This window comes from Ranitomeya imitator, chromosome 9 (assembly GCF_032444005.1).
Source record: "Ranitomeya imitator isolate aRanImi1 chromosome 9, aRanImi1.pri, whole genome shotgun sequence".
Classification (NCBI taxonomy): Eukaryota; Metazoa; Chordata; class Amphibia; order Anura; family Dendrobatidae; genus Ranitomeya; species Ranitomeya imitator.
This window is the reverse complement of record NC_091290.1, coordinates 133,223,567-133,248,197: the sequence shown is the minus strand read 5'-3', so window position 1 is coordinate 133,248,197 and position 24,631 is coordinate 133,223,567. Positions and strand designations below refer to the sequence as shown.

The 24,631-nt window shown below is 46.7% G+C and overlaps 2 protein-coding genes across 2 annotated transcripts; one reads left to right on the top strand and one right to left on the bottom strand.

The window, feature by feature from the left end:
• The first annotated feature begins 2,096 nt into the window (after positions 1-2,096).
• LOC138648979 (Fanconi anemia group A protein-like) lies at positions 2,097-4,098 on the top strand. Its single transcript, XM_069738999.1, has 5 exons — positions 2,097-2,210; positions 2,295-2,354; positions 2,696-2,784; positions 3,156-3,216; positions 3,910-4,098. The coding sequence occupies exons 1-5, from the start codon at positions 2,166-2,168 to the stop codon at positions 3,976-3,978; spliced, it is 324 nt and encodes a 107-aa protein (XP_069595100.1). The 5' UTR covers positions 2,097-2,165; the 3' UTR covers positions 3,979-4,098.
• Positions 4,099-4,428: 330 nt separating this feature from the next.
• Positions 4,429-24,310, bottom strand: ZNF276 (zinc finger protein 276). The gene is made up of 11 exons (XM_069738998.1): positions 24,124-24,310; positions 19,041-19,350; positions 18,649-18,695; positions 18,077-18,493; positions 14,512-14,581; positions 14,300-14,386; positions 11,585-11,695; positions 11,333-11,408; positions 10,448-10,565; positions 10,275-10,374; positions 4,429-5,038 (listed from the first exon to the last, which is right to left on the bottom strand). The coding sequence occupies exons 1-11, from the start codon at positions 24,233-24,235 to the stop codon at positions 4,762-4,764; spliced, it is 1,725 nt and encodes a 574-aa protein (XP_069595099.1). The 5' UTR covers positions 24,236-24,310; the 3' UTR covers positions 4,429-4,761.
• Positions 24,311-24,631: the final 321 nt, after the last annotated feature.

Genomic DNA, 24,631 nt, shown 5'->3' with positions numbered 1-24,631 from the left:
CCGCTATAAATAGTAATCAAACCCCCCTTCATCACCGCCTTAGTTAGGGAAAAAAATGTATTTATTTCCATTTTCCCATTAGGGTTAGTGTTGGGGCTAAAGTTAGGATTACGGTTACGGTTGGGATGAGGGTAAGGATTGGGATTAGGGGTGTTAGGTTTGTCATTATGGTTAGGGTTGGGATTAGCGTTAGGGGTGTGTTCGGGTTAGGGGTGTGGTTATGGTTGTGATTAGTGTTAGGGGTGTGTTGGAGTTAGGATTGGGAGTTTCCACTGTTTAGGCGGCACCTTGCGACATGGCATCTAATCTCAATTCCAGCCAATTCTGCGTTGAAAAAGTCAAACAGCGCTCCTTCCCTTCCGAGCTCGGCCATGCACCCAAACAGTGGTTTACCCCCACACATGGAGTATCAGAGTACTCAGGACAAATTGGACAACAACTTTTGGTTACCCTTGGGAAAATAAAAAAAAAATTGGATCTTTTTTATGAAAAAAGTTAAATGTTCATTTTTTTGTTTAACATTCCAAAAATTCTGTGAAACACCTGAAGGGTTAATAAACCTCCTGAATGTGGTTTTGAGAACCTTGAGGGGTGCAGTTTTTAGAATGGTGTCACACTTGGGTATTTTCTATCATATAGACCCCTCAAAATGACTTCAAATGAGATGTGGTCCCTAAAAAAAAATGGTGTTGTAAAAATGAGAAATTGCTGGTCAACTTTTAACCCTTAGAGCTCCCTAACAAAAAAAAAGTTGGTTCCAAAATTGTGCTGATGTAAAGTAGACATGTGGGAAATGTTACTTATTAAGTATTTTGTGTGACATATCTCTGTGATTTAAGGGCATGAAAACTCAAAGTTGGAAAAATTGTGAAATTTTCAAAATTTTCGCCAAATTTCCTTTTTTTTCATAAATACACGCAAGTCATATCAAAGAAATGTTACCACTAACATGACGTACAATATGTCACGAGAAAACAGTGTCAAAATCATCGGGATCCGTTGAAGTGTTCCAGAGTTATAACCTCATAAAGGGACAGTGGTCAGAATTGTAATAATTGGCTCGGTCATTAGCGTGCAAACCATCCTTGGGGGTAAAGGGGTTAAATATGAGTGTCTGAGCAAAGGGAATACTTATGACCATGTGATATTTTGTTTTTTCTTTTTTAATAATTTCAGTTTTTTTCAGTCAAGATGGGGTGCAGAGTGTACAGTAATGAGAAAAAATGAACTTTTTTGAATTTACCAAATTGCTGCAATGAAACAAAGAGTGAAAAATGTAATGGGGTCTGAATACTTTCGGTACCCACTATATACACATTACAGGATTAGCCAGTTCCTCCAAAATACATTTTGGCTGCAATTTATCTAATATGTACAGTCCCCTATAGTCATGTGCATTGATCCTGACTTGCAGCTTCTTCTTGGGGATAAATGAAGTTAATCTTCACCTTCTTTTCTCGTTTTAGATCTTTTGAGCCGTCTCCTGTCACAAGCCTTTGAGACTTACGAGCTGGAGTATTTAATCACCGCCTTCCTCGTTGCTCGACAAGCAGCATTGGAAGGACCTGCGGCATTTATGTCCTATACGGAATGGTTCAGGGTCAGTATCCGGTAAAGCAGGGCGGCACTAGACAGCGTTTACAATCGTTAAAGAGAAAAACAAATTATGGAGAAAAAAAAACAAAAGCAAAAAAACGCCAGATCAAGAAGGGGTTAAAAGGCGCCATATTAAATAGCGACGATATATGCGGTAAAGGAGGATTAGTTGGAAGACTTTGTTGGGGTGAGTGACGTTTATTACTCTCTTCTTTTAGGGTACGTTTGGTAGCCCCAGTTCACACCAGAGCATCACCAAGAAGTCACTGCTTTTCCTCTTGAAATTTCTCTCCGATTTGGTCCCTTATGAGACGTCACAATACTTAAAGGCAAATGCATACATGCTCTTTAAATGTTTTGTTGGGGGGATTAGGAAATGGGGTCTTGTCCTGAGGCTGCGTCTGGTATTGTAGCTTCACTATGTTCATGTTTGTGCAGTTCCAGGCGTCGTCCATGAGTGGCAGGGGCGCTGTTTTTGGATTAAGAAAACTTGGAAAATCCTCTTTACATTTTTGCAGGTGCACATCCTCCATCCGCCATTTGTGGCAGCCAAATTACGCCCCTTATTAATGGAGTACATCACGCTGGCTAAAACCCGGCTTGCAGACATGAAGGTGAGGATGTGGATGAAGGCGGCAGGGTGCGGGCTAAATGGACATTATTCGCTTTGGCTGATTTCATTGTTTCTGTGTTTGCAGGTTTCTATTGAAGACATTTGTTTGTTTGAGGACCTCTCCGTAGCCTCTGACAAAGATCAGGTATGCGACGCCTGGGTGAGACCTGTGCCGGCTCTATAACACAGTCGTCGTCTCTACGTATGGTGGGTGTTCAGTTCCAGAGCCCGCTCCACACACCCGAGGTAGGATGCATTGTTATATCCTATGTCAGGAAAGGGTTAAAATACACCATCCTTATGAAAACAGTCCTCGTTATCCACAGCAGCCAATCGCAGCGCAGCTTTCATATTATCTCAGCTGATTTAGCCATGAAAGCTGAGCTCTGATTGGTTGCTGTGCACCGCCGGGCTGTATGTTAGAAAGTCCTGATCCATAAGGTCCACAGTGTTGATGACGTCTCCCGTGTATCTCCGGCTCCGCAGACACAGCCTCAGGCGCAGAAAGACGTGGAGAAGGCCGTACAGATATTCCAGAATACCGGCAGGATCTCGGCCAGTGTCATGGAGGCCAGGTGGGTGTAGCTCCTGTGCGCTGGCCGTCAGGGCATGCTGGGAGTTGTACTTCCATGACAGCTGCAATGCTGTTCGTCTGTTAATGGTGCGTTTATTTTCCTTTATTGCCTAATGCCGACGTTGTCCTCGGCCTCGCACCATCTCTACAGTGGATCCTTCACAGCCACTCCTGAAATCCTCTGTGCTGAGGTCGCTCTTATTAGTTCCTAGTCGGCCATTAGTAGACAAGATGGTGCCGGTGTTCTGTGTTAGTGACTCCTCCGACCTCTTTGTTATATCCTGTGAATGTCGTGTGTCCTAGATCCCTGAACTATTCCTCGGATCGCTAGCCTGAGATCTCAGACCCCAATATATCTCTGCTCTTTCTTAGCATCTTTCAGAGGCCGTATTTTACATCCCGCTTCCTCCCTGCGCTGCTGACCCCCAGACCGGTCCGTATACGACGTCTGCTCCATCATGGAGGCATTTTATTGTCTATGTCTATCTATATATCATCTATTTGTTATGTATCTATTATGTATCTTCCTATTATCTATTGATATATCTATTATCTCTTTATTATCTATCTGTATATCTATTTATCTATCATCTAGATCAGGGGTCCCCAACTCCAGTCCTCAAGGCCCACCAACATGTCATGTTTTCAGGATTTCCTTAGTCTTGCCCAGGTAATAATTGCATCACCTGTGCAATGCAAAGGAAATCCTGAAAACATGACCTGTTGGTGGGCCTTGAGAACTGGAGTTGGGGACCCCTGATCTAGATCTCCTATTTTTTTCTTTCGGTCTTGTTTTTTTTATACGTACCTTCATGTTTTTCTTTATTTTTTCCTTTCTCTTTCTATCTCTCTTCCTTTATTTTTCTATTTATTTCTCCTCTCCCTCTATTTTTCTTTCATTCTTTCTCTCATATCTTTGTCTCACTAGCTCTCTATTTCTCGGTTTGTCTAGTTGTCTGTATTTCTATCTCATATCTTATCTTTCTCAGTCGGTTTTCTCTCCTGATTTACTGTAATTCATACCCAGAGCTGCATTTACAATCCTGCTTGTTGTGCTGTAATCAGACTTCAGTTTGTGTCCTTCCTTCTTTCTGTCAGACATGTTCATCTGTTCTTGTGTCTTTAGCTCGATATCTGGATGAAGGAAGAAAACTTTGCACACTCTGAAATCCATTACGTTATTGTACAATGGTGATATATAACGTATTTTTCAGACTATAAGACGCACTTTTTAACGAAAAAATTTGGGAGGAAAATGGGGTGTGTGTCTAATAGTGCGAATGCAGGCTTGCCGGGGGGTTGCAGCAGTGGTGTAGCAGCGGAACTGACGGCGGCAGAGGTGTGGCGATGCTGAGAAATATCCTTCAGCCATGCCAAGATGAAGACATGTTTGATCAGCCTGATCTCTTCTAGGTAGTGAACTTTGTGACTTTTTACTTTACGACCCCACCTTAAAGAAGTACAGAGATGTTGTATTGTAGGAAACCATGAACATACAAGGTGGTCCTCAGCGATTGATGGCACTCATGACCCCTGACGAGATGTACAATCCCAGGAGAGCAGAGCTTTCCATAACAAAATAAACATTATACTGAAAAATCGGCATTTCCGTTTGTGCCTCAATATTCATCACGGATCCATCAACTCTTGTAAATAATTTATTCAAAATCTTTCATACTTGTTATCATAAATTAGTCAGGGTCTATGTACGCTCACTAGAGGGGAGGACGCACTGCTCTGCAGCAACCTGTGTATCGACAGTGTTAGGCCACTGTTGTCAGAGGTCCGGAGAGCCGCAGGATGCACAACACCAGCCCGGCCCTCGTCACAGTGCTTTGGACAGACCAAAAAAGAAAAAGTCTGGTGCCCGAGGACGGGCTCTGTGCCACTTTGTACATACTGTCTGCACTCAAGGATCTGTACAGAAAACCCTAAAAGCAATATAAAAACGTCCGCCCTCTGCGGTTTCTCTTCTTCCTTAGCTAGGGAGAGGCTGCTGCTGCGGCGCAGCTTCTGGTTTCATTGCTTGTCCTTCCATGGTTCCGGAAGGGGCGTCCGGTTCTGTATCCGGGGGCTTTGCAGGGCTCTGGGTGAGTGGATGAACCATGGACATGTGAACATTGAGGTTATGGGCCTTCTCAAAGCGTTTTCCACACTGGTCACATGCAAACTCCAGGTCTGCCTCGGCCTTGTGCTTGGTCATGTGGTATTTCAGGGACGCCCTCTGCCGGCATTGGAATCCGCACACTTCACATCTGATAAGAGAAAATACAAGAATTAGCCCCTGGAGGAAAGAGACATAGGCAGCAAAGCCAAAATTCGCTGCAGCTCCCCTGCCCAGACTAAACCCCATGACTGCAGTCAAGTCCATATATCCCCTGCTGGCTGATATATATTCTGTAGGGGACAGATGGACAGGCATGAGACTAAAGGGCAGAACGAGGACACAGGAATTGTGGTAGTGACAATGCAGAAGAGAACAATGGAATATTATACACCACAGCAGAAATAGGGATTTTTGTGTACTCACCGTAAAATCCTTTTCTCCAAGCCACTCATTGGGGGACACAGGACCATGGGTGTTATGCTGCTGCCACTAGGAGGACACTAAGCAAAAATACAAAAAAGTTAACTCCTCCTATGCAGTATACACCCTCTGCTGGCTCTCTCATGAACCAGTTCGGTACCAAGTAGGAGCTCACAAACAGAATTGCAATATGTCAAAACCAATAAAGACTACAAGCCAACGGCTAACAGGGTGGGTGCTGTGTCCCCCAATGATTGGCTCGGAGAAAAGGATTTAACGGTGAGTACACAAAAATCCCTGTTTCTCCTTCGCCTCATTGGGGGACACAGGACCATGGGACGTCCTAAAGCAGTCCCTGGGTGGGAAAATGTCACAACAGGGGAAACCTCACACACCCAATGCTTAAAGAATTAAGTGATTAAATGAAGCCTACAGATGCGAAACTGTCGACTGCAGAATAACATAGTAACATAGTTAGTAAGGCCGAAAAAAGACATTTGTCCATCCAGTTCAGCCTATATTCCATCATAATAAATCCCCAGATTTGCGTCCTTCTACAGAACCTAATAATTGTATGATACAATATTGTTCTGCTCCAGGAAGACATCCAGGCCTCTCTTGAACCCCTCGACTGAGTTCGCCATCACCACCTCCTCAGGCAAGCAATTCCAGATTCTCACTGCCCTAACAGTAAAGAATCCTCTTCTATGTTGGTGGAAAAACCTTCTCTCCTCCAGACGCAAAGAATGCCCCCTTGTGCCCGTCACCTTCCTTGGTATAAACAGATCCTCAGCGAGATATTTGTATTGTCCCCTTATATACTTATACATGGTTATTAGATCGCCCCTCAGTCGTCTTTTTTCTAGACTAAATAATCCTAATTTCGCTAATCTATCTGGGTATTGTAGTTCTCCCATCCCCTTTATTAATTTTGTTGCCCTCCTTTGTACTCTCTCTAGTTCCATTATATTCTTCCTGAGCACCGGTGCCCAAAACTGGACACAGTACTCCATGTGCGGTCTAACTAGGGATTTGTACAGAGGCAGTATAATGCTCTCATCATGTGTATCCAGACCTCTTTTAATGCACCCCATGATCCTGTTTGCCTTGGCAGCTGCTGCCTGGCACTGGCTGCTCCAGGTAAGTTTATCATTAACTAGGATCCCCAAGTCCTTCTCCCTGTCAGATTTACCCAGTGGTTTCCCGTTCAGTGTGTAATGGTGATATTGATTCCTTCTTCCCATGTGTATAACCTTACATTTATCATCTTGTACGGAGGGATAAGATGCGAAACTCCTTTCAGGAAGGTCTTAACCTGAGGCTATCCAACGCTGGAAAAGGACGGAGAGGGCCGAGATCTGGCCTTTGAGAGAGGCCAGCGCTGGGCCTGAATCGAGACCCGCTTGGAGAAACTCCAGAATGGAGGGGATGGAAAACACCAATGGGGAAAGATCCTTATCTTTACACCATGAGAAACAGGCTTCCTAGCATTGATCATGGTAGATGCCACTTGATGGGAGAACCCAGCTTGGGCTAGGATCCAGGATTCAATGGCCAGGCCGTTAAACTCAGAACCCTCAAGTTCTGGTGGCAAGTGGGTCCTGGGAGAGAAGGTCTGGAAGATCCGGTAACGTCCAGGGAACGTCGGCGACGAGATGCATTAACTCCGCGTACCAAGCTCGGCGTGGCGAGTCCGAAACGACAAGGATGACCCTTGGGATCAGCGGAAGAGGTGGAAAGATGTAAGGGAGACGAAATTGGCTCCAAAGGAGAACTAGGGCTTCCGAGCCGATGGCTAAGGGATCGCGGGATTGGACTACAAAAGCCGGAACCTTGGCATTCAGCCTGGAAACCATGAGGTCCACGTCTGGAGTGCCGAAAAGCTGGCAAATCCCGAGAAAGACTTCTGGGTGAAGAGACCACCCTCCTGAGGCTATGCCCTGGCAGCTGAGAATATGAACTGCGGAGATGAGCAATTGATTTGCCTTGGCCCATTGGAGAATGCGCAAAACCTCGGTCATCGCTCTTCTGCTGCGCGTGCCTCCCTGGCGATTGATGTACGCCACAGCAGTGGTGTTGTCTGATTGGATCCGGACGGGACATCCAGCCAAGAGGTTGTGGAAACGATGAAGAGTCAGCGTTATCGCTCGGATCTCGAAGATGTTGATTGGAAGGTTGGCTTCCTGAGCAGACCAACGTCCTTGAGCCGTGTGGTGACGAAAAATCGCTCCCCATCCGAGGAGACTGGCGTCGGTGGTCACTACCAGCCAGTGAACCGGGAGGAAAGACCTTCCCTGATCCAAGGACGAGGTTGCAGTCCACCACCTGAGAAATCGCCTGATTCTGGGTGCCAGGCAAAAGCGGCGACCCAGGGAGGCTGGATTCTTGTCCCATGCTGAGATCAAAGCCTGCTGCAGGGGACGGAAGTGAAATTGGGCAAAAGGCACTACCTCAATAGATGCTACCATTTTCCCGAGTACCTGCATGGCGAACCGCAGGAAGTGAGATAACAATTGGGCTAATTGGGGTTAGAGAGGAAATATTTTCCGGAGGGAGAATTACCATCCCTAGGGAAGTGTCCAAGATCATCCCCCCAAAAAGGGGACTGGCTGGGATGGAACTGGTAACGATTTCTGCATGTTCACCAGCCAACCTAGACGAGACAGAGTGTCGATGGTGACAGGGACGCTCTCTTCGCAAGCTCGCAAAGATGGACTTTTGACGAGATCGTCCAGATATGGAAGAATACCACGCCACGGGAGTGTAGAATAGACATAACGGCTGTCATGACTTTTGTGAATACCCTGGGGGTGGTGGCGAGCCCAGAGGGAAGAGTGGCAAATAGAAAATGATCGTCTCCGACCTCAAAGCGTAGGAATCTTTGATGACTTTCGAAAATTGGGATGTGAAGATATGCGTCTGATGTCGATTGACGCCAGGTATTCCCCTTTTTCCAAAGAACCGACGACAGAGCGTAGGGATTCCATCCTGAAGTGGCGCACTGAGAGGAATTTGTTTAACAACTTCAGGTCCAAAATGGGAAGCATGGTTCCGTCTTTCTTGGGGACCATGAACAGGTTCGAATAGACCTTTCTGTGGGAGGAACCGGAACGTTAACTGCGCTATTGCGGAGGGCTTTTAAGGCCTGGTAAAAGGGGATTGTGTGCGACTTGGACCTTGGAAGACGAGACTGGAAAAAACGCGTCGGAGGAGGGGAAATGAAGTCGATCCTGTTTCCGGAAGACACGAGATTTCTGACCCACTGGTCGTGAACGACCGATAATCATACTTGGCGAAACAAAAGTAGACGGTCGCCTACCCTGCTCGTGTCTACCGGACACGGCCAGAAGTCGTTGAGAAGAGAATTTTCGGGAAGGACACTTTTGGGCCTGGATCGAAGAGATCTGTTTCTCCAGGAGTTAGAAGGTCTGAAGGAAGGTTGCGACCCCCTGCCTCTGCGTGGGGGGCGAGACGAGCTAGCGGGAGTGAAAGAGAAAGAGGTGGAGGCTGGAAATAGCCACAGGTAACGGAGCGGTAGGCGCTCGGGGAGGCTGACGGGGGGAAGGTAACGGCCACGACGGAAGAGAAGGATGCGGCTGCAGTATCGGGTGTCACTCCCCACGGGGGCCCGGGATAAATACAGGGCCCCAGGAAGGGAGGATGCTTGGTCCTCATCTTCAGGGGCCCAAGGGGACCTCCCTGCCACTGAAATGGCGGTACTCACTGTGATACAATCGGGAGGCCACCGACGGTGAATATCGTTTGTGCCGTCCATCCTCATTCCACCATCCCTTAGATAGGGAGGTGGAGAGGGCATGATATATTCCTGAGACCAGCCGCTTCCGTCAGTGGTGGTTGCAGTGGGGCCACTCAAGAGCCCTGGGCCTCGAGGGGGCTTCTCTTTCACATCATTGGGGGGGAAAGGCCGACTGAAGTCCTGGCTCCGGAAGGGGGTGCATGGGGGCGACACCTCATGTTCCCGTCCGTTTTTGATGTGGGAAGAGCGGACCCATTACAGGAATCCGTCGCCCCGATGAAAACCCAGGCTGATGTTGCAGGAGGGGGTACGGTGAGGCGACACTCCACGTTCCCACCTGTTGATTTTGGGAGATCGGGACCTTGAAAGGCCCCGTCGCCCGATCAATCCGTGGAAAAAAAGAGACAAAAATAGTAAAAAATAAAATAAGAAAATCGGGGTCTGAAATCAGACCCTAGTGGCTCCTACAAACACTAAGCAAGAACTGGTTCACGAGAGAGCCAGCAGAGTGTGTATACTGCGTAGGAGGAGTTCACTTTTTTGTATTTTTGCTTAGTGTCCTCCTAGTGGCAGCAGAATAACACCCATGGTCCTGTGTCCCCCAATGAGGCGAAGAAGAAAGTCTGGGAACATTTACTGTACTTTGTAAGTCATTCACAGACAGCAAGCTGAGGTATGGATTCATAGTACTGTATTTATGAACATTCATTTCTCTAAAGTAGTGGGACACGTGACCACAGGCAGCAGCAGGAAGCCGGTTCCTGACACTGGGCGCTACAGAAGAGCAATGTATACTCGCTGCTCTCCATGCACAGTCCCGGCGTGGAGAGCAATGAGTATTCCGGCAGCTGTACTCTGCTTGTGAGCAGGGCATGACGTTACTGACAAGCTGCTGCTTACAAATGCCGGGACACGACCTATGACATACATATACATCATAGGTCATAATTGGGTTCAAATGTAAAACTTGAAAAAAAATATATATTTTTTTTTTACCAAAAAGACAAAGGAAACATGTAATCTTTAAATTGTACAATCAAAGCTACAGGGTCAGTCAAAACAAACCTAAAAAAAAAAAAAAGACAAGGTATCGCCCAGAAGTCAATTTCTTTTTCCATTTCTAGGAGGAATAACTGAGGGACAGCACAAGAAAGAAGTAAGAAGGCGACCCAGATCAGTGAGACTGAGGAATAGAGGCGACACTTACTGTAAGGGTTTAGCTCCGGAGTGCCTCATCTGATGCACAGATAAATGCTTCCTTTGCTTGAACGCCTGGCCGCACTGGTCACAGATGTAATTCCTCTCCTCTGGGGGAAGAAATAGGGGGCGTTAGGCAGAAGAGGTCAGAAACGTACAGGATGGAGGAGACGCAGCGCTCACCGGTGTGGATCAGCTTCACATGTCTCTGCAGGTAGCGATCTATCATGAACACCTTGTTGCAGCCGGGGTGAGGGCACGGCCGCTCCCGCACCTCTTCATGATGCTCTTTGATGTGCTTCTATAAAAGCAAAACATGAAATTGTTCTACTGCCAAAATTAAAAGTAATCCTCTGCATGGAATGACAGTGATGAGCTGATCGCGGGCTCTCAGGAGCTGCTTTAATTGTGCACAATTGGAAAAGAAAAAGAAAGAAATGTCCAGCTTCAACGAGTCCGTAAAAAAGCTTTTTCTTTATTAACAAACTTTGAACATGGAGGATACAGACTTCAGCACAACCATATGGGCAAGAATCTCAACGCGTTTCTGGAGACTAGGCTCCCTTAATCATGAAAAAGCTTTTTTACGGACTCGGTGAAGCTGGACATTTCTTTCTTTTTCTGGATCTTGCACGCCTGGACACAGCGGGTCCGTGCTCCCGAGGTTTGGTTGCTGAATCACGGGTGAGCTGGTTTATGTTCCTTCTTACACAATTAGAAAAACACGGCTGTCTTCTACCAGACACAGTCCAACACCAGTCCAGGAGTTCTGCTGGGAAGTGAATAGTTTGACCTCCAGTATCCCACACTGACTGGGGACACATGTGGCGCTGATTATGGAAGACGGCAGCTGGACTGCTATGATGCAGCACCAAGTCGGCTAACCAGAAGAGCCACAGACATCAACTGCAACAGGCGGCTCTCCAGCTCCAGCCAGCGGCTACTAAGTGCGACCGTGGCAGATGGACTGGGAAGAGCAAATTGATCAGCACCAACTCTATTTTAGACTCCTATGCATCTGAGATTCCTTCCAAAACCTCCATTGCCCAGACCGTCCGATTTATTTACCTTCATCCCATCAGCTCCTCGATAGACGGCAGTGCAGCCTTGGTAAGGACACTTGTAGATAGTGGGCAGTTCCTCTCTGCAAAACAGAAAGGATCACTAAGATGTCTTATACAATAAGACCCCAAAAACATAACATCCTCTGCCAGGGAAAGTTAGGAGGCCCCATAACATTATACTGGCAGCCAGGCGTCTTGTATGAGACACAATGCATCCAGTGCCCATCAGGCCCTTGATCCCAGACCTCACTCTGACCTCTCACGCTTAATCTTCTTCTTCCAGCCCGGTTTTGGTCCCGGCTTCTTCCTCACTTTGGGCTCTTGGGCTTTCTGGCTTTTCCTCGGTCTGGTCTTCCTAAGCCGAGGCCTAGAATCCAGAAAAGAAGTAAGTGGGGGTATAAACTATACACAAGTAATACCGCAAGCGGAATTGTGAATTCAAGATGATGCTGCATGAACCGGACACCTATTAAGTGCATGGAGGGTGTGAACAGATGCTATGTGGAAAGGCAAAACAGGAATAGTTACATAAGTGAGGTGAGGTGATATGTCCAAAAAAAAGAGCTTTTTAGGGTACACTTAAAACTGTGGGTACTGGGAATCAATCAAATTGTCCTGGGTAGTACATTCCAGGGAACCTGTGCAGCTTGTGAGAAGTCTTGAAGACAATGGTGGGAAGTTCGGAGTATTAGTAGAGATGAGCGAGTGTACTCGTTGCTCGGGTGGTCTCCGAGTATTTGTTAGTGCTCAGAGATTTCGTTTTCATTGCCGCAGCTGAATGATTTACGGCTAATAGCCAGCCTGGGTACATGTGGGGGTTGCCTGGTTGCTAGGGAATCCCCACATGTAATCAAACTGTCTAGTAGCCGCAAATCATTCAGCTGCGGCAATGAAAATAAAACTCCGAGCAGTCATAAATACTCGGCGGACACCCGAGCGTGCTCGGAAAAACCCGAGCAACGAGTATACTCGCTCATCACTAATTATTAGTCTTTAGCAGGATGGAGGGCACGGGAAGGGTGGTAGACTGAGATGAGCGAGGAGAAGCAGGGTCGTGCTCAACTGTGGAGCACTTTGTGGGTGGGAGATAAGTTTATATTGGACTCTATAGTGGATGGGCAACCAGTGCAATGACTGGCACAGGGTGGAGGCGCCTGTGTATAGGTTGGCAAGGAATATGATCATGGCTGCAGTATTCAGAACGGATTGGAGAGGAGAAAGTTTAGTAAGAGGGAGACCGATTAGTAGAGAGATACAATAGTCCAGACGAGAATGAATAAAAAGAGAGACAGTAAGAGTTTTTGCAGAGTCAAAGGTAAGAAAAGGTAAAATTCTCTAGATATTTTTGAGGCGTAGGTGACGTGAACGAGTGAGTGATTGGATGTGGGGGGTGAAGGAAGGATCTGAATCAGATCTGACCCCACGACAGCAGGCATGCTGCTGGGAAGGAATGGTGGAGCCACACACGGAAATGGCAATATTGGGCACAGGTAGTTTAGTGGACGGAGGAAACACAAGTTCAGTTTTTGACAGATTCAGTTTTAGATAGAGGGAGGACATGATGTTAGAGTCAGCGGAAAGACAATCACTGATGTTTTGTAGTAATGCAGGCATGATGTCAGGAGACGATGTGTATAATTAGGTGTCATCAGCAGAAAGATGGTGCTGAAAACCGAATATACTGATGGTTTGTCCAATAGGGGCAGTGTATAGAGAGGAGGAGGGGGACCAGGACTGATCCTTGAGGATCCCCGACAGTAAGAGGAGCTGGTAAAAGACACAGTGAAGGAGAGGTCAGAGAGGAAGGAGGAGAACCAGGAGAGAACGGTGTCCTTGAGCCCGATGGAGCGGAGCATCTTGAAGATCATCCACAGTGTTGAATACTGCAGAGCTCCAGCAGAATGAGCAGCGATCAGTGATTATAGATTTAGCTGTTAGTAGATCATTAGAGACTTTAGCAAAACCAAATTGAAGAGGGTCAAGAAGAGAGTGATCTGAGAGATAGCGTAACTAAGCGGCAGTGGACGCAGCGTTCCAGGAGTTTAGAGATGAAGGGAAGATTAGAGACAGGTCTATAGTTAGCGGCACCGTTCTGGTTGAGGGATGGTTTTTTAAGTAATGGATGTATGTTGGCGTGTTTAAATAAGGAGGGAAAGATACTGGAAGAGAGAGAGAGGTAAAATATTTAAGTTTGGCAAGTGGTGAAAGCTGGGGGAAAGAGACTGGAGGAGATGTGAGGGAATAGGGTCACTAGTGCAGGTAGTAGGGTGAGAAGATACAAGTAGCCTTGTCACTTCTTTTTCTCTGACCTGTTCACAGAAGAAAGTGAGCGAGATGCAGTGCGGGAGGGAGGAAAATGCATGATATTAGGGGATTGGGAGGAAATTGCCTGCTGGATATGGTCATTTTTTTCTATGTCAGTGCTGAATTTGGTGGGGAGGCCTGCACTCTTGGATTGAGGAGAGAATGAAAAGTGTCAAAGAGTCTTTTAGAAGTGCTTGATAGTGCAGTGATAAGGGTGCTAGAAGTAGGCTGGTTTGGAGAGGTGACGGCTAGAGTTGTATGTTTTAAACATAAATTTATAATGGAAGATATCTCCGACCAGATTGGATTTTTTCCACAAACATTTGGTGCACCTGGAGCAACGCTGGAGAAGAGGTGTTTGCAGCATGTGCTAGGGTTGCCGCCATCTGTGCCAAGTTGTTCTATGTGTAGGCATTGCAGCTTCGCCCGAGGCACATTGCAATGTATCATTATAATCCAGAAGGTTAAAGGAGTTTGAAATGAAAAAGTCATGAATGTAGGAGAGTTTGTTACACGCAGACCAAGAGTTCCAGAGGGCACAATTAAAAATGACAGAAGGCAGAGAAGGAGAATTATGAATTACAAAATGGAAATCTCCACCATTGCAGACCCATCATTTTTCATTACCGGCTCATGGATTCCACCATCATGTAACAGAACAGTTTACCTCTCCTCTGTGTATGGTTCAAAGGAGTCATCTGAAGACAACAAGGCGTCTGTTCTGCGTTCTTCGGCATCTCTGCTGTGGTATTCACTATATGAGAAAAAAAATGCCATTACAGTAGACCCCGGAGCACAATGGGAACCAGTATAACCCAGTCTGAACTCCCACAGTCCACGCTAGAAAGAGAACTGTCATACATACAAGAACATCCTCACCCGTCTAAGAGGTCGATGTCCACATCCCTTGTAGGATCAGTAGTCACAGGAGAAGTTCTACCGTCATATCCTGCAGTAAGAAAGAAGAACTCACAGAACAAGGCAGCGGCACTGAGCGTCATCGCCATACATGTGCAAACTAGAAGGTGCAGCCCCATACATGTGCAAACTAGAAGGTGCAGCCCCATACATGTGCAAACTAGAAGGTGCAGCCCCATACATGTGCAAACTAGAAGGTGCAGCCCATTACATGTACAAACTAGAAGGTGCAACCCATTACATGTGTAAACTAGAAGGTGCAGCCCCAGCCCCATACGTGTGCAAACTAGAAGGTGCAGCCCCATATGTGTGCAAACTAGAAGGTGCAGCCCCATACATGTGCAAACTAGAAGGTGCAGTCCCGTACATGGGCAAACTAGAAGGTGCAGCCCCATACATGTGCAAACTAGAAGGTGCAGCCCATTACATGTGCAAACTAGAAGGTGCAGCCCATTACATGTGCAAACTAGAAGGTGCAGCCCATTACATGTGTAAACTAGAAGGTGCAGCCCCAGCCCCATACGTGTGCAAACTAGAAGGTGCAGCCACATACGTGTGCAAATTAGAAGGTGGAGCCCAATACATGGGCAAACGAGAAGGTGCAGCCCCATACATGTGCAAACTAGAAGGTGCAGCCCCGTACATGGGCAAACTAGAAGGTGCAGCCCCATACGTGTGCAAATTAGAAGGTGGAGCCCAATACATGGGCAAACTAGAAGGTGCAGCCCCATACATGTGCAAACTAGAAGGTGCAGCCCATTACATGTGCAAACTAGAAGGTGCAGCCCATTACATGTGCAAACTAGAAGGTGCAGCCCCATACGTGTGCAAACTAGAAGGTGCAGCCCCATACGTGTGCAACTTAGAAGGTGGAGCCCAATACATGGGCAAACTAGAAGGTGCAGCCCCGTACATGGGCAAACTAGAAGGTGCAGCCCCGTACATGGGCAAACTAGAAGGTGCAGCCCCGTACATGTGCAAATTAGAAGGTGGAGCCCCATACATGGGCAAATTAGAAGGTGGAGCCCCATACATGGGCAAACTAGAAGGTGCAGCCCCATACATGTGCAACCTAGAAGGAGCAGCCCCATACATGTGCAACCTAGAAGGTGCAGCCCCATACATGTGCAAATTAGAAGGTGGAGCCCCATACATGGGCAAATTAGAAGGTGGAGCCCCATACATGGGCAAACTAGAAGGTGCAGCCCATTACATGTGCAACCTAGAAGGTGCAGCCCATTACATGTGCAAACTAGAAGGTGCAGCCCCATACATGTGCAACCTAGAAGGTGCAGCTCATTACATGTGCAAACTAGAAGGTACAGCCCCATACATGTGCAAACTAGAAGGTGCAGCCCCATACATGGGCAAACTAGAAGGTGCAGCCCCATACATGGGCAAACTAGAAGGTGCAGCCCCATACATGGGCAAACTAGAAGGTGCAGCCCCATACATGGGCAAACTAGAAGGTGCAGCCCCATACATGGGCAAACTAGAAGGTGCAGCCCATTACATGTGCAAACTAGAAGGTGCAGCCCCAGCCCCGTACATGGGCAAACTAGAAGGTGCAGCCCCATACGTGTGCAAATTAGAAGGTGGAGCCCAATACATGGACAAACTAGAAGGTGCAGCCCCATACATGGGCAAACTAGAAGGTGCAGCCCCATAAAAGTGCAAACTAGAAGGTGCAGCCCATTACATGTGAAAACTAGAAGGTGCAGCCCATTACATATGCAAACTAGAAGGTGCAGCCCCACACGTGTGCAAACTAGAAGGTGCAGCCCTGTACATGTGCAAATTAGAAGGTGGAGCCCCATACATGGGCAAATTAGAAGGTGGAGCCCCATACATGGGCAAACTAGAAGGTGCAGCCCCATACATGTGCAACCTAGAAGGTGCAGCCCCATACATGTGCAACCTAGAAGGTGCAGCCCCATATATGTGCAAATTAGAAGGTGGAGCCCCATACATGGGCAAATTAGAAGGTGGAGCCCCATACATGGGCAAACTAGAAGGTGCAGCCCATTACATGTGCAACCTAGAAGGTGCAGCCCATTACATGTGCAAACTAGAAGGTGCAGCCCCATACATGTGCAACCTAGAAGGTGCAGCTCATTACATGTGCAAACTAGAAGGTACAGCCCCATACATGTGCAAACTAGAAGGTGCAGCCCCATACATGGGCAAACTAGAAGGTGCAGCCCCATACATGGGCAAACTAGAAGGTGCAGCCCCATACATGGGCAAACTAGAAGGTGCAGCCCCATACATGGGCAAACTAGAAGGTGCAGCCCCATACATGGGCAAACTAGAAGGTGCAGCCCATTACATGTGCAAACTAGAAGGTGCAGCCCCAGCCCCGTACATGGGCAAACTAGAAGGTGCAGCCCCATACGTGTGCAAATTAGAAGGTGGAGCCCAATACATGGACAAACTAGAAGGTGCAGCCCCATACATGGGCAAACTAGAAGGTGCAGCCCCATAAAAGTGCAAACTAGAAGGTGCAGCCCATTACATGTGAAAACTAGAAGGTGCAGCCCATTACATATGCAAACTAGAAGGTGCAGCCCCACACGTGTGCAAACTAGAAGGTGCAGCCCCATACGTGTGCAAATTAGAAGGTGGAGCCCAATATATGGGTAAACTAGAAGGTGCAGCCTCATACATGTGCAAACTAGAAGGTGCAGCCCCGTACATGGGCAAACTAGAAGGTGCAGCCCCAAACGTGTGCAAATTAGAAGGTGGAGCCCAATACATGGGCAAACTAGAAGGTGCAGCCCCATACATGTGCAACCTAGAAGGTGGAGCCCCATACATGTGCAAACTAGAAGGTGCAGCCCCATACATGGGCAAACTAGAAGGTGCAGGCGCATACATGGGCAAACTAGAAGGTGCAGGCCCACACATGGGCAAACAGTACAAAATCAGTAATGTAATGTATGTACACAGTGACTGCACCAGCAGAATAGGGAGTGCAGCTCTGGAGTATGATACAGGATGTAACTCGGGATCAGTAATGTAATGTATGTACACAGTGACTGCACCAGCAGAATAGGGAGTGCAGCTCTGGAGTATAATACAGGATGTAACTCAGGATCAGTAATGTAATGTATGTACACAGTGACTGCACCAGCAGAATAGTGAGTGCAGCTCTGGGGTATAATACAGGATGTAACTCGGGATCAGTAATGTAATGTATGTACACAGTGACTGCACCAGCAGAATAGTGAGTGCAGCTCTGGGGTATAATACAGGATGTAACTCAGGATCAGTAATGTAATGTATGTACACAGTGACTGCACCAGCAGAATAGGGAGTGCAGCTCTGGAGTATAATACAGGATGTAACTCAGGATCAGTACTGTATGTACACAGTGACTGCACCAGAAGAATAGTGAGTGCAGCTCTGGAGGATAATACAGGATGTAACGTCTCTGTGGCTGCACTGACACTTAATAGGTTTCAATATTAAGACTAATTAATTGCATTTGTAAGACATCAATGGTGATCGGCTTCGGACATCTTACCCTGCGCTGAATCTGTCTCAGGACACAAGGCCATTGGGGTCTCCAGGGGCAGCGCGGGCCATCTGATCTGGGCCGGAGGGTAACCTTCCCTTCCAATATCAGCAGTAGCCGGAGAGGCGTCCATCCTGTCCGGTAGTTTATACCCCAATGTGGCAGTGTCTGCAGCTCTGACGGTATAAAGACCATTTCCACTTTGTGCCTTTGGATTTTCCGTACTTTGCTGCCCTTCTGTGAGGTCGGAGTCGGTGTCCATGATGTAATCGTGCCCGTCGTTGCAGCTCCATACTGCCCGAATGACGCCGCAGTATTGTACGGAAAGCACTCGCTGCAAGCTGGGCACAGAGGCGCATCCGCCCGCATGGCGGTGGGTCCAGTTCACCAGACCGGTCAGGCACTCGGGGCTTGAGGTGATCAGATCTGAAAATATAGAAACACATATGAGCCAAACCCACCAGCAAGACAAATCAATCTCAGCCCTGATAGTCTGCAGAAATGTAGCAAATGCTCAGCTGTGAAAAGCGTTAGGCCTGAGTGGCCCCAGCCAATAAATCATAGCAATGGATCCTCCTTACCTGCGCAGGGCCCGGTGCTCAGACTCTCAGCACTGTGCACGATATCACTAAAAATGCAAAAAAAAAAAAAAATACAAAATCATACAGTGCAGGCACCAAAGCAAACAAGGGGGTCCTCAATGGGTCCCCAGCGGCCATGAAGCCCATGTGCACCCCATGACTGCACCACGAGGTCTGTGAGGCTGAGACAGGACCTACACCTCCGTCTATCCACTCCAATGTCTCATTGGTGTAGCACCGTATCATCCGAGCAGACAGACGACCGACATTAGAGATCTCTCTGATCCTGGATGAAAAACTGTAGGGGGCATCTACGGTATTCTCCTAACTTTGTGAGGGGGATGTAAACTTATGCTGCATACAATATACATAGTTTACCTTACTGCACCCACCCTGTGGCGTTGCTGTGCGGAGCGGTCGGGGAGATGTTCACTCTCTGCATGAAGGTGCGTAACACGCTGCGGCACCTGTAGAATTGGGCATGGCAGTTCTTACACACGGACTGCGGCAGCCGAGGGTCCTGCTGCACGGAGACGCCGACCAGCTGCTGGAAGTCAGCGAAGAAAACCTGCTCCATCCGCCGCTGCTTCTCCGAGCTCCGACCAGCGACCGGCACCTTCCCAAATACCTGGCGCAAACTGCGGGAAGAGAACTTCCCATGGCACAGCCGGCAGTGACCGGAGCTCAACGTCCGTCCGAAGGCTGAAAGGAAAAACGGCAAAGATGGAAACTAAGTGCAATGTATCTATCAACCAAGTCCTGCTCTGTGCAACACTGGACACATGTGACATCGATGACATTGTCATATGAAGATGCAATCGGTTTATTATGAATTATATCCCAGAGCTGAACTCGCTATTCTGCTGGTGCAGTCACTGTGTACATACATTACATTACTGATCCTGAGTTACATCCTGTATTATACTCCAGAGCTGCACTCACTATTCTGCTTGTGCAGTCACTGTGTACATACATTACAATACTGATACTGAGTTACATCCTGTATTATACCCCAGAGCTGCACTCACTATTCTGCTGGTGCAGTCACTGTGAACATACATTACATTACTGATCCTGAGTTACATCCGGTATTATACCCCAGAGCTGCAATCACTATTCTGCTGGTGAAAGTCACTGTGTACATACATTACATTACTAATCCTGAGTTACATCCTGTATTATACCCCAGAGCTGCACTCACTATTCTGCTGGTGCAGTCACTGTGTACATACATTACATTACTGATCCTGAGATACATCCTGTATTATACCCCAGAGCTGCACTCACTATTCTGCTGGTGCAGTCACTGTGTACATACATTACATTACTAATCCTGAGTTACATCCTACATTATACCCCAGAGCTGCACTCACTATTCTGCTGGTGCAATCACTGTCTACATACATTAATGATCCTGAGTTACATCTTGTATTATACCCCAGAGCTGCACTTACTATTCTGCTGGTGCAGTCACTGTTTACATACATTACATTACTGATCCTGAGTTACATCCTGTATTATACTCCAGAGCTGCACTCACTATTCTGCTGGTGCAGTCACTGTGTACATACATTAAATTACTGATCCTGAGTTACATTCTGTATTATACTCCAGAGCTGCACTCACTATTCTGCTGGTGCAGTCACTGTCTACATACATTACATTACTGATCCTGAGTTACCTTATGTATTATACCCCAGAGCTGCACTCGCTATTCTGCTGGTGCAGTCACTGTGTACATACATTACATTACTGATCCTGAGTTACATTCTGTATTATACTCCAGAGCTGCACTCACTATTCTGCTGGTGCAGCCACTGTGTACATACATTACATTACTGATCCTGAGTCACCTCCTGTATTATACCCCAGAGCTGCACTCACTATTCTGCTGGTGCAGTCACTGTGTACATACATTACATTACTGATCCTGAGCTACATCCCGTATTATACCCCAGAGCTGCACTCACTATTCTGCTGGTGCAGTCACTGTGTACATACATTACTGATCCTGAGTTATATCCTGTATTATACCCCGGAGCTGCACTCACTATTCTGCTGGTGCAGTCACTGTGTACATACATTACATTACTGATCCTGAGTTACATCCTGTATTATACTCCAGAGCTGCACTCACTATTCTGCTGGTGCAGTCACTGTGTACATACATTACTGATCCTGAGTTATATCCTGTATTATACCCCAGAGCTGCACTCACTATTCTGCTGGTGCAGTCACTGTGTACATACATTACATTACTGATCCTGAGTTACATCCTGTATTATACTCCAGAGCTGCACTCACTATTCTGCTGGTGCAGTCACTGTGTACATACATTACAGTACTGATCCTGAGTTACATCCTGTATTATACCCCAGAGCTGCACTCACTATTCTGCTGGTGCAGTCACTGTGTACATACATTACATTACTGATCCTTATTTATATCCTGTATTATACTCCAGAGCTGCACTCACTATTCTGCTGGTGCAGTCACTGTGTACATACATTACATTACTGATCCTGAGTTACATTCTGTATTATACCCCAGAGCTGCACTCACTATTCTGCTGGTGCAGTCACTGTGTACATACATTACATTACGGATCCTGAGTCACCTCCTGTATTATACCCCAGAGCTGTACTCACTATTCTGCTGGTGCAGTCACTGTGTACATACATTACTGATCCTGAGTTATATCCTGTATTATACCCCAGAGCTGCACTCACTATTCTGCTGGTGCAGTCACTGTGTACATACATTACATTACTGATCCTGAGTTACATCCTGTATTATACCCCAGAGCTGCACTCACTATTCTGCTGGTGCAGTCACTGTGTACATACCTTACATTACTGATCCTGAGTTACATCCTGTATTATACTCCAGAGCTGCACTCACTATTCTGCTGGTGCAGTCACTGTCTACATACATTACTGATCCTGAGTTACCTCATGTATTATACCCCAGAGCTGCACTCGCTATTCTGCTGGTGCAGTCACTGTGTACATACATTACATTACTGATCCTGAGCTACATCCCGTATTATACCCCAGAGCTGCACTCAGTATTCTGCTGGTGCAGTCACTGTGTACATACATTACTGATCCTGAGTTATATCCTGTATTATACCCCAGAGCTGCACTCACTATTCTGCTGGTGCAGTCACTGTGTACATACATTACATTACTGATCCTGAGCTACATCCCGTATTATACCCCAGAGCTGCACTCAGTATTCTGCTGGTGCAGTCACTGTGTACATACATTACTGATCCTGAGTTATATCCTGTATTATACTCCAGAGCTGCACTCACTATTCTGCTGGTGCAGTCACTGTGTACATACATTACATTACTGATCCTGAGCTACATCCCGTATTATACCCCAGAGCTGCACTCACTATTCTGCTGGTGCAGTCACTGTGTACATACATTACATTACTGATCCTGAGTTACATCCTGTACTATACTCCAGAGCTGCACTCACTATTCTGCTCGTGCAGTCACTGTGTACATACATTACATTACTGATCCTGAGTTACATCCTGTATTATACTCCAGAGCTGCACTCACTATACTGCTGGTGCAGTCACTGTGTACATACATTACATTACTGATCCTGAGTTACATGCTGTATTATACCCCAGAGCTGCACTCACTATACTGCTGGTGCAGTCACTGTGTACATACATTACATTACTGATCCTGAGTTACATCCTGTATTATACTCCAGAGCTGCACTCACTACTCTGCTGGTGCAGTCACTGTTTACATACATTACATTACTGATCCTGAGTTACATTCTGTATTATACCCCAGAGCTGCACTCACTATTCTGCTGGTGCAGTCACTGTGTACATACATTACATTACTGATCCTGAGTTACATCCTGTATTATACTCCAGAGCTGCACTCACTATTCTGCTGGTGCAGTCACTGTGTACATACATTACATTACTGATCCTGAGTTACATCCTGTATTATACCCCAGAGCTGCACTCACTATTCTGCTGGTGCAGTCACTGTGTACATACATTACATTACTGATCCTGAGTTACATCCTGTATTATACTCCAGAGCTGCACTCACTATTCTGCTGGTGCAGTCACTGTATACATACATTACATTACTGATCCTGAGTTACATTCTGTATTATACCCCAGAGCTGCACTCACTATTCTGCTGGTGCAGTCACTGTGTACATACATTACATTACTGATCCTGAGTTACCTCCTGTATTATACTCCAGAGCTGCACTCACTATTCTGCTGGTGCAGTCACTGTGTACATACATTACATTACTGATCCTGAGTTACATTCTGTATTATACCCCAGAGCTGCACTCACTATTCTGCTGGTGCAGTCACTGTGTACATACGTTACATTACTGATCCTGAGTTATATCCTGTATTATACCCCAGAGCTGCACTCACTATTCTGCTGGTGCAGTCACTGTGTACATACATTACATTACTGATCCTGAGTTACATCCTGTATTATACCCCAGAGCTGCACTCGCTATTCTGCTGGTGCAGTCACTGTGTACATACATTACTGATCCTGAGTTACATTCTGTATTATACCCCAGAGCTGCACTCACTATTCTGCTGGTGCAGTCACTGTGTACATACATTACATTACTGATCCTGAGTTACCTCCTGTATTATACTCCAGAGCTGCACTCACTATTCTGCTGGTGCAGTCACTGTGTACATACATTACATTACTGATCCTGAGTTACATTCTGTATTATACCCCAGAGCTGCACTCACTATTCTGCTGGTGCAGTCACTGTGTACATACGTTACATTACTGATCCTGAGTTATATCCTGTATTATACCCCAGAGCTGCACTCACTATTCTGCTGGTGCAGTCACTGTGTACATACATTACATTACTGATCCTGAGTTACATCCTGTATTATACCCCAGAGCTGCACTCGCTATTCTGCTGGTGCAGTCACTGTGTACATACATTACATTACTGATCCTGAGTTACATCCTGTATTATACTCCAGAGCTGCACTCACTATTCTGCTGGTGCAGTCACTGTGTACATACATTACATTACTGATCCTGAGTTACATCCTGTATTATACTCCAGAGCGGCACTCACTATTCTGCTGGTGCAGTCACTATGTACATACATTACTGATCCTGAGTTACATCCTGTATTATACTCCAGAGCTGCACTCACTATTCTGCTGGTGCAGTCACTGTGTACATACATTACATTACTGATCCTGAGTTACATCCTGTATTATACCCCAGAGCTGCACTCACTATTCTGCTGGTGCAGTCACTGTGTACATACATTACATTACTGATCCTGAGTTACATCCTGTATTATACCCCAGAGCTGCACTCACTATTCTGCTGGTGCAGTCACTGTGTACATACATTACATTACTGATCCCGATAAGAGGTTCTGCAGCAGCTCTGGGCTCGTTTCTCCGGTCACTCCCGTTCCTTACCCGCTCTGGGCTCTGTCGGGGGCAGTCTGGGCACTTGGGTCCTTTCCTTCGCCGTAGCCCGGGAAGCCCTCCGGTGATAGGACGTGCTCCGCCCGCGCCTGTCCCGCTTCATTCCGCGGCCTCACCCCCCAAGCGGGAGCCCGGGAGCCGCCATCCAGCCCGGGGACTCCTCCTCAGTACTACCGCTGCGCTTGTCTCCCTCTGGTGGTTACGTGTGGGTAGTACATTCACACCATGTACCATCATAACAGGTTTAGCTCAGAAATAAAGCGTGTCACAAATAAATCCTCCTCTCTCCACATCACGTTATTTTTTATTCCTCCTTATTTTATATCATGACTGTCACGATACTTCATACTAATTAGTCATTTCTATTCAATAGGAATTGCTATTTTATCTTCCGGCCGCTAGTTGGCGCTGTGAACATTTGCTCGTCTCTTGGCTGGTCCGCTGTTAATGTATTCCGGATTGTGCAGTAATTGTTTACATTCCGGGTGGACACCTGAGA

What these genes read in the sequence shown, in the direction of transcription:
- LOC138648979 (XM_069738999.1), top strand. Translation starts at nt 2,166, where the DNA reads ATGGAGTACATCACGCTGGCTAAAACCCGGCTTGCAGACATGAAG. An exon ending in TAGCCTCTGACAAAGATCAG is followed by an intron (nt 2,355 to 2,695) that starts GTATGCGACGCC and finishes CCGGCTCCGCAG; the next exon opens with ACACAGCCTCAGGCGCAGAA. An exon ending in GCCAGTGTCATGGAGGCCAG is followed by an intron (nt 2,785 to 3,155) that starts GTGGGTGTAGCT and finishes GCTCTTTCTTAG; the next exon opens with CATCTTTCAGAGGCCGTATT.
- ZNF276 (XM_069738998.1), bottom strand. Translation starts at nt 24,235, where the DNA reads ATGAAGCGGGACAGGCGCGGGCGGAGCACGTCCTATCACCGGAGGGCT. An exon ending in GACATCGACCTCTTAGACGG is followed by an intron (nt 14,387 to 14,511) that starts GTGAGGATGTTC and finishes TTTCTCATATAG; the next exon opens with TGAATACCACAGCAGAGATG. An exon ending in GAGGAGCTGATGGGATGAAG is followed by an intron (nt 10,566 to 11,332) that starts GTAAATAAATCG and finishes TTGCTTTTATAG; the next exon opens with AAGCACATCAAAGAGCATCA.